The 9,760-nt window shown below is 45.8% G+C and overlaps 1 protein-coding gene across 1 annotated transcript in view; it reads right to left on the reverse strand.

Moving 5' to 3' along the window:
- Pla2g4c (phospholipase A2 group IVC) overlaps window positions 1-5,727 on the reverse strand; it is a 29,570-nt gene extending 23,843 nt beyond the window's left edge. The window contains exons 1-2 of the mRNA XM_008831007.1: window positions 5,608-5,727; window positions 5,244-5,380 (exon numbers count right to left, since the gene is read on the reverse strand). Of these exons, the coding sequence (XP_008829229.1) occupies window positions 5,244-5,380; window positions 5,608-5,727 (257 nt within the window). The remainder of the gene's footprint in view (window positions 1-5,243; window positions 5,381-5,607) is intronic.
- Window positions 5,728-9,760: the final 4,033 nt, after the last annotated feature.

Here is a 9,760-nt window from a genome sequence, read left to right on the forward strand (position 1 = left end):
CAGCAAGTGTGGGAACTGCCAGACCAAACTGCACGACGTGGATGGCGTCCCTCACCTCATCCTCATCGTGTCCCGAGACATCGCAGCGGGGAGCTCCGGTATGACTATGGGAACCGCAGCAAGGCCTCCATTACCCCTGGCTGAAGCATTGACCACCGCGCTGCCCCCCTTGTCAGCTCCCCTCCTTCAAAGGACAAAGTGCCCTCAAAGGGAAATGATTTTTTTTTACACACACTTAATCTTAGCAAAGTACTTAAAATGTTTTTATAAAGTATATTAAAGACGCCTTTTCACTTTAGTATTTAAATATCTGTTACAGGTTTCTAAGATGGACTTAGACTGCCTTATATTACCAAAACTTTTATATTCGAGTTGTTTTTGTACCTTTTTGCATAGAAGCTGAACGTTTGGGCTTCCCGTGCAGTCAGACTCCGCATAGGTTTTAGAGTAAGGAGCCAAGCATGAACTAGGAAGCCAGGTGAGGCTCTGCCCCAAGTTGAAAGCCAGGACTTCCCTGCACCCTACAGCCTAGGGCAGGTGGGTGTGAGGGCTCTGCTCCCCACCCCCTCCCATGCACAACTTGGACAGGAGGTCTCCAAGCTCTTGTTGTCCCTAACATCTCAACAGGCACATACACTGAAGTGTATGAATATTTTTTAAAAAAGATTTCGCAGTAAGCTAGTCTTCCCCTCTGCTTTCTCCAAAGCTTACTGAGCTCGGAGGTCCAGGCCAGAAGCAGACCTCTTCCACCGGCTTAGGGCTTTTCCAGGCACCTTGAAGCACTAGGGTACGCAATGAGATTGAGGCTGTAGGAAAAGCACTGTTGCCCTGCCCTAATGGGGCAGGTTTCCTGAAACTGCACTAATTCTTTATAGAAATGTGAACACTGAATTTATTTTTTAAAAAAATCAAAATCAAAAAACATTTTTAAAAAATCAGAAAAAGAAAGAAGAAACCACAGAAAACAACTTATATGTATAAAGGTCTTGAAGTGAGTGAAATGGCTGTGTTTTTCTTTTCTTTCAGAGTCTTTTGTTTTTCTTTTTGTTTGGTTGGTTTTTGTAGAGAAGATTTGAGATGGTACTCTATTCTAATCAAAAGCAAAGTTTTGTAGTGGAACCAGAAATCACTAAGCCCAATTATCCTCTACATTCCAATTCTACTGCGTGGAAAGTTCTGGACCTGTTATCAAGGCCTTCTGTTTGTCAGAACCCTTGGTGTCCTGGGACGATACAGCCGTGAAGTGTGAACCTGCCAGCCCAGGGTCTCAGCCACCACTGGTAGCATCAGGCATCTAATGGGTACGGCACCAGGGGTACCTGTCAGGCAGCAAGGCCAAGTAGCCAAGAAGCCAGGATGAGACTCAAGTTTTTCCCTGGAATATGAGCAGGAGTTGGTGGCTTCCTCTCTTCCTAGGAAGGGCTGGTCCTCACTGGTCACCTTCAGTCCAGGGGCTGGGGTTTAGGAGCCAAGGAAATGTGAATGGAGACCTACCCTTGTCCCCAACACCCCCACCCCACCCCCCTAGCCTCATGACGGTGCTGCCTAAGAAAGTCTTCCCCTGCACCCCTCACCAGCCTGGTCAGTTGTCTGAGACATAAAGGAGGATCCAACAGGATGGGGAACAGTGAGATGAAATGTCCTGATTGAACCTGTTTGTGGTTTAGCTTTGTATTTAAATAGCAAACAAACAAGGAAATAAACTTGAAAATTATTTGTCATCCTAAACAAAAATTAAAATATTTATTGCCAGGCAAGGCCAAGAAAAAAAAAAAAAAAGTCTGAAAGGACAAGTATGAGTATGGTGGCTCAAGTTATACTTCTACTGGACAGCTCCTGTCTGGATGCTCCTCCTGTGTTGGATCCTGTAATTCCAACAGCGGCAATGTAAGAGTAGTACTGGGTCCTCTTCAACAGCCAGAGACAGAGGTGCACTGAGGTGACATCTGGGCTTATACCAGCCCTCAAAGACATGCTGTGGGAGTTGAGCCAAAGTTGTTGGACTGGAAGGGCTGCCTCCTCAGTTACAGGCTGCAGCATTCTGCTTAAGCAACAGAAAGGAAATCTAAATCCTATTCCAGTAGCACCCCCTGGAGGTAGGATCAGGGAAGTACTGCGCAACCTTAAGCCGAGCCACTCAGATGTGAGCATAAGGATCATAGGTGGGATGGTTAATGTGTGTGTGTGTGCATGCGCGCAGGTGCATGTGTGGGGAGGAGTACACATGTACTTGTGTGCCCCTGCATGTGGAGACCAGAGGGCACTCTTTGGTGTCGTTTCTCAGGAACCATTCACCTTGTTTTTCGAGACAGTCTCTCAGTAACCTAGAGTTCACTATAAAGCTAGACTGACAGAAGAGTGAATTATAGGGATCCCCCTATCTCCGCCTCCCTGGTGCAAGGGTTGCAAGCAAGTGCCACCACACCCACCACGCCAAGCTTTTTAAAATATGGGTTCTAAAGCTGGGCGTGGTGGTACATGCCTATAGTCTGAGCACTTGGGAGGCAGAGGCAGGGGGATCTCTGTGAATTCAAGGCCAGCCTGGTCTACATAGTGAGTTCCAGGCCAGCTGGGGCTATAGGGAGACCCTGTCTCAAAAAGACTGAAAATAAATAAATAAATAAAGTTCTAGAGATCCAGCTCTGCTCCTTCTGCTTGTACTTTACCAAGTATTGAACTATTTTTCAGCTCCTGACACGTTAATTTTGATTGTCAATTTAATATGGCTTAGAATCACCTAGGAGACACATCTCTGGGTGTCTGTGAGGTCGTTTCAGAGAGCTTTAACTGAGGTAGGAAGACCCACCTAGAATATGGGAGGTACCATTCCATGGGCTGAGGTCTTGGACTGAATATAAGGATAATGTAAACTGACTACCAGAATTCCCATCTCCCTTCCTTTCCCTTCCCTTCCCTTCTTTCCCGCCCCATCTCTCTTTTTGGTTCTTTTTAAAAAACTTTTATTTTTATTTTATGTGTATAAGCGTTCTGCCTGCATGTAAGTGTACCTGTACATGCAATGCCCTCAGAGGCCAGAAAAGGTCTCAGATCAGATCCCGTGGAACTGAAGTTACAGAGTTGTTAGCCATCATGTGGGTGTTGGAAACCAAACCCAGGTCCTCTGAAAGAACAGCCAGTGCTCTTAACTGCTGAGCCATCTCTCTAGCCTCTTTTAAAAACTATTGTTTTAAGCTTTATTTTCATTTTAATCACATGCAAGCATGAGTGTCTGTGTGTGGGTATGTGTACTTGACTGCTGGTGACTGCAGATGCCTAAAAGGCAACCCCCTGGGGCTGGGGTTACAGGTGGTTGTGAACCACCTGAAATGGGTTCTGGGAACCAAACTCGGGTTCTCTTCAAGAGCAATACATGTTCTTAACCACTGAGTCATCTCTCCAGCCCCTCTGTCTTTTTTTTTTTTTCCTTTTTGAGACTCAGTCTCCCTGTGGCCCCAGCTGGCCTGGAACTCACTATGGAGACCAGGTTGACCTTGATCTCACAGAGATCCACTTGCTTCTGCCTCCCTCCTGAAGCTGGGACTAAAGGCATGTGCCACCAAGTCCAGCTCTCCCCCTGAAGATGCAGTAGACCAACTGCCTCATGTTCCTTCTGCTATGCCTACCACGATGGACTGTACCCCCACAAACCGAGTCAAAATAAACCTTTCCTGCCTTAAGTTGCTTTGGTTGGGTATTTTGTCATAGCAATGAGAAAAGTGACTCAGCATGTAGGGCAGAGCACACAGGGTTTGGTGGGGGGAGAGGGCAGAGGCATGGATGGAGGTGGGAGTCTGGATTTGAGTGGGAAATATTGTATGAAATTTAAAAAGCTCAATAAAAAAATTTTAAAAATAGGTGTGACCCTGCAGGAGCTGCCTTACCCCTAAGCTCTGCAGTTCTGCCTTCAAGCCACTATCTTCATCAACCATTGACCTCTCTCTCCACATTCAGCTAGTTCAAAAGCCTATGTGGCCTTATCTATGTAAGGAAAAGGTGCCAAGATTGATCAGGCATGTCTGTCCTGGGCTTGGAAGTATACTCACAGGCACGAGTCCTTCAGACCGGCCATAGGGGGGAGGCGGAGCTGAATTAGAGTTCTACATAGACTAAATGTAATATTCTATTATAAAACCTCAAAGATCCTAAGGGAATATACTGTATCCACCTAAAGTGGTAACACCACTCAGTATGTTAAAACACTACCAATGTGGAAGCAGGAGGGAAAAGAGGACAGGGAAAGGCATAATAGAGGGTCAGTCTGCTCAAAGCACATTATACACATTATGGAATTGTTGTAACAAAGCCCCCTCCCCAGCTTTATCGAACCTGGGTCCTCTGCAAGAGCAGCCAGTGCTCTTAACCGCTGAGCCAACTCTCCAGCCCCCTGGGGTAGATTTTTCAGTGATGCAGCTGATTTTGATTCATCCCTGTTCTTGTAAGTTAACCCTTGACAGACACTCCTGTTAGTAACTCCAGTAAAAACTCACTGGTTCAGCAAGTTGGACTTGGGTGTCCTGGTTAAACTTTGGTCTGCTGTGGGTTCCCTTTCTGGGTAGATGTATATGAGTTGCATCTCTGAAGGAAAAATCTCTCACACAACATCGTCATGTCAGAGACAACATGATGGTCCTGTCCTAGTTTGCTTTCTATTCTTTGATAAAACACTCTGACCAAAACCAACCTCAGGAGGAAAGGGTCTTTTTCACCTTAGAGCCACAGTCCATTATGGAGGGGAGCCAGGGCAGGAGCTCAAGGCAGAAACCTAGAGGCAGGAACTAAAGAAAGGACCACTGAGGAACACTGCTTACTGGTTTGCTCCTCTGGTCTGTGTAAGGTCTGCTATCTTATACAACCCAGGACCACCAGTCCAATGGCGGCTGGGCCCAGACGGAATAAAAAGGAGAGAGTTCTTGTGCTTCCCACTGTAACCTGCCATGTTATGTGCCCGCTGCCATCCCTTTAGTGCCGTGACAGACTGCCCTCACAGTGTGAGGCAAAGGAAGCCTTTCCTTCTCGAAGTTGCTTCTGTTAGGTATTTTGATACACCAACAAGAAAAGTAAAAATACAGTACACAGTGAAAGCACGTACTTAAATATCACACCATACAACATAAAATGTTCAATTATCACCTAAAAGCAGAAAGAAACCACCAGACAGCATGCATTTGGTGTCTTCAGGAACAGCTCTGATCTTGGTTTTGGAAAACATGGTGCACACTCCCATCCCCACAGGCGACACTTACCAAGTGGACCCAGAGACCCCTGCGAGGTACATAACAGCATCCAACAGGCCAAGTTCTTTCATCTCACTCAGGACCCCGAGACAGGCAATGTGGGCCCGCAGTCCCCCACCAGAGCCAAGCACAGCAACTACTGGAGCCTGGGCATCAGAGAAAGAACAATTGGAGGCTCAGAGCTGGTAGACAAGGCAGGAAATAAATGGGCATCTATGTTCCCCCTTGGCTAGGTGATACTGATCCCCTGGCACTGCTCTGGTAGGACAAGTCTCTATCTAATTTCCTCCATCCCCTGCTCTCCCTGGCTGAATCAGACCACAGACTCTGGGCATAATTGGGGAAATCCCACCAGTAGAGTCCTCTCTCTGACCTTTGCAGCCTGGATGCCAAGCTTTTGCAGGGCCCCCAACACCTTAGGGCCGCGCTGGTGCAGAGCTGCCTTCTCTTCTTCCTGGAGTCCAGGAATGATGCAAACTCCAGAGCTTCCCATGACAAAAGGAAAGACAACACGGGTCATGAATTTTGCAGTGAGAAAGAAAGCATAAAACATAAGAGGTGCAATCCAAAGGGGTACCGACCAGTTGCATGTGGATTTTTAAAAATCATTTTTAATTTTATGTGTATGAGTGTATTGCCTGCATGTATATAAGTGCACCCATGTCATGCAGTGCTGTGGAGGTCAGAAGAGGGCAGTGGATCCCCTGGAACTGGAGTTATGGACCCTTGTATATCCACCATGTGGGTGCCAGAAACTGAACCCAGGTCCTCTGCAAGAGCAGCAGGTCTGCTAAACCACTGAGCCATCTCTCCAGCCCTGCAAGTGACTTTTTAGCAAGTAAAGAGCTGTGAGTATGAGATGCATAACAGAGAGAGCCAGCTCTCACAAGTTGTCCTCTGATCTACACACATGCTCTGTGGCATGTATGTGCAAGTGCACACACACACACACACACACACACACAAATAAATAAATGGAATTTAAAATTTTTTTAGAGAGGGCTGGAACAATGGCCCAACACTTGAGAGTGCTTGCTGCTATTGAAGAGGACCCAAGTTAGGTTCCCAGCACCCATACTGGGCCGCTTACAACTGCCTGTAACTCCAGGTCCAGAGGCTCCAACACCCTCTTCTGGCCTCCTCAGGCACCTGTCCCCACACCTCTCTCTCTCTCTCTCTCTCTCTCTCTCTCTCTCTCTCTCTCTCTCTCTCCTCTCCCTCCATTTACAGGCTACTCTGAGCTTCATTAATGGTTAATTTTTGTCAATTTGACAGAAACTAGAGTCACCTGGGAAGGGGGACCCTCAACTGAGGAATGTTTCCATCAGACTGACCTGTAGCCATGTCTGTGGGGCTTTTTCTGGACTGTTACCTGATGTTGGAGGCCAAGTGCACTGTGAGCAGTGCCATCCCTGGGAAGGTGGGCCTGGGCCGTTAGGAGAAACCTAACTGAGCGAGCCAGGGGAGCAAGCCAGAAAGCAGAGTTCCTCTGTAATCTCTGCTTCAGCTCCTGCTCCAAGGATCCTGCCTTGGCTTCCTCTTCAACTTGGTTTTTGGTCAATGTTTTATCATAGCAACAGATCATTTTTGTCCTGACTTACTGAAATTACAGTTTTTGGCATATAATAAATATGAACACCCATTGGGTCCCAGGACCCAGAGGGTCTGCATGAAACACTGAGGAAGACATCGCCACTAAAGAGGTACAGATATCTTCTTGCCCCTATTCTCTAACCAACACAGTACAGCAACTTCTTCCACAGAACTGACACATACTAGGTATTAAAAATAATCTAGAGCTCATATAAAGTACCCCAGAAGATGTGTGGCTATATGCAAATACCAAGCCATTTACATATGAGACCAAAGCACCTGATGATCTGGGGATTTGCCAGAGGGCTAGCAGGGGTCCTGGAATCAATGCACATTATACTATTAAGATTGATAGCACTGTAGAAAACAGTTCGGTGGTTCTCAGAAATGTTGGGTAGAAACTGGGCATGATGGCTTATGCCTGTAATCTCCGTACTCAGGAGGCTGAGACAGGAAGATCTCCAGTTCTGAAGCCAGCCTGGGCTCCACAGTGAGGCCTTATCAAAAAGGCAAAAATAAGTAAGTAAATAAATAAATAGGGTGGGAAGATGGCTTAGTCAGTTCAGTGTTAGCTGGGCAAACATGAAGATCTGAGCTCAATCCCTATCATCCATGTAAGAAAACGTCAGGGATAGCAGTGTGCACCTGTAATCCAGCTCTGAGAAGGTGAGAAAGAAAGGGTCCCTGGGGCTCGCTGAGCTCCAGGTTCAGTGGGAGACCCTATCTCAAAAAAATAAGGTGGAGCTAGGTATGGCACACTCCTTTAATCCCAGCTCTCAGGAGGCAGATGCAAGCAGGTCTCTATGAGACCAAGGTCAACCTGGACTACATTGCAAGTTCCAGGCCAGCTAGGGCTATAGAGACCCTGTTTAAAAAAAATACAAAGGTGGAGAGCAATTTGATGCCAACCTCTGGCCTCCACACAGAAGTGTGTCCTCCCAAATATGTATACACACAGACATACACAGCAAAATAAATACATAAATAAAAAAAAATCTAACTACTTTATGACTCAGCGATTTCACTCCTAGGTATAGGATAGAAAGAATTCAAATAGGTGTTCAGACAAAACCTTGCATGCTGATCTTCCCTGCAATACTGTTCATAGTAGATAACAAGTAGAAACAAACCCAATGCCCCAAGTGACTGGCAGGTAAGCAAAATGTGGTCTACCTGAAGGATCAGTGATCTAAAGGTTCTGGTACGTGCTACAACATAAATGGACCTCACAATGGAAATACTAACTGACAGAGCCAGGAACAAAGTTGTATCTTGTATGACCACCCTTGGTAAGACACCCAGAATAGGTTACACCACAGAGGCAGGAAAGAGGTTACTAGCTGCCTGAGACTGGAGAGAGGGAGAAAATGGAGAGTTGTTATTGATAGGTAAGGGGTTTCCTTTGGGGGCCATAAGAAAATTCTGGAACTTGGTTGTGGTGGCAGTTGGCCCACATGCACTGTGGCTATGGTAAATGTCACTGAATTTGTTCAGTTCAAATGGCTAAGAGTAATTTTACATTATGTGTATTTTATACAATAAAAATAGTGAAAAAAATAAGTGGACAAAAAGTTAACTGCACCTGTTTCTTGGGACCAGCGAGATGGCTCAGTAAGTAAAGGTACTTGCCACCAAGCCTGATGACCTGAGTTGGACCCCTAGGCCCCAGCTGGAAGAAGGAGAGATCTGACTCTCAAAAGTTGTCCTCTGACTTCCACACACAGTCTGTGACCCAAGCACACACACCCAATGCACAAAATAAATAAATGTAATAAAAATATAGCCATAACATTTTAAATTAGGGTCTTGGTGAGATGGCTCAGTGGTTAAGAGCACTTCTTGCTCTTGCAGAGGACCTGGATTTGGTTCTCAGTACCCACAGAGTGGCTAACCCTCTTCTGGCCTTCATAAGCACTGCACACATGTGGCACACTTACATACATGCAAGCAAAACACTCATACACATAAAGTAAAAATAAATTGTAAAAAAAATTGAAATTAGATCTCTGACTCACCTTGTGTTTGTCCTGGACCACTGTGATTTGGGAAACTGCTCAGGGTTCATCTTCCCAGCTTCCTCAAATATTTTAAATCTTTCCTGTCCCCGTGGCACGGTCACTGCCAGTTCTGCAGTGGGTTAAACGAGTCCTGAGGTCAGTATTCGTTCTAGATATGGCTTCTGAGGGAATGAACTAGGTGAAGACTCCTTAAATCAGAATAGTTCATCGAGCCACCCTTCTTTTGCAATGGTTACTTGATAAATATAGATTGAATTCAAATATCCAGAAAAAATTGAGGTGGGGCACAAGGAGGAAGAGAGGGTAACTTCATCCCGTGGCGAGCTTGTTGAAAGTGTATTGGGGGAATTTCTGTGGTTCCCTGGCTTTGGGCCAGCTCTCATCTCCTTAATCAGTCCTCAGTCCTCAGCCCAATGGTTGTTTCCCTCAGATCCTGTGGACTGACCTTGCCCTGGCCTAATCCTGACGTTTTCCACTTGGGCAAGGTCTTGTAGTGTTATGGGAAAATTCTTCAAACAGCTACAAGACCAAGCATTCACCCAGGAGAGTCAGAAGACTCATTTATTCCTTACTCATGCATGAGGGTCCCAGAAGCAACAAAGGCTTTTTAGATTCTCTGGGGCCCCAAACCAAAGTACAGATGGGGATTATATAGTCAATTTTACATCATCATTTTATGGTTAGCACCCGGGCCTTATGTTTCTTTACATGATGGGCCATGTTATCTCAGGAAATATTTCTTTACATGATGGGCCATGCTATCTCAAGAAATTCCTTCCTGATTTCACTCGGTCAACATAGCTTACAAAGTAGGTAATTCCAGGTGTAGGTCAGGATATCTACCATCTTTTAATCTATAGCTAGGCCAGGCTAATTGGACTAGAACCCAGTCAAAAAGTCATTACAGTTTACAAA

The sequence above is a fragment of the Nannospalax galili genome, unplaced genomic scaffold (genome assembly GCF_000622305.1).
Source record: "Nannospalax galili isolate Female #2095 unplaced genomic scaffold, S.galili_v1.0 scaffold835, whole genome shotgun sequence".
Classification (NCBI taxonomy): Eukaryota; Metazoa; Chordata; class Mammalia; order Rodentia; family Spalacidae; genus Nannospalax; species Nannospalax galili.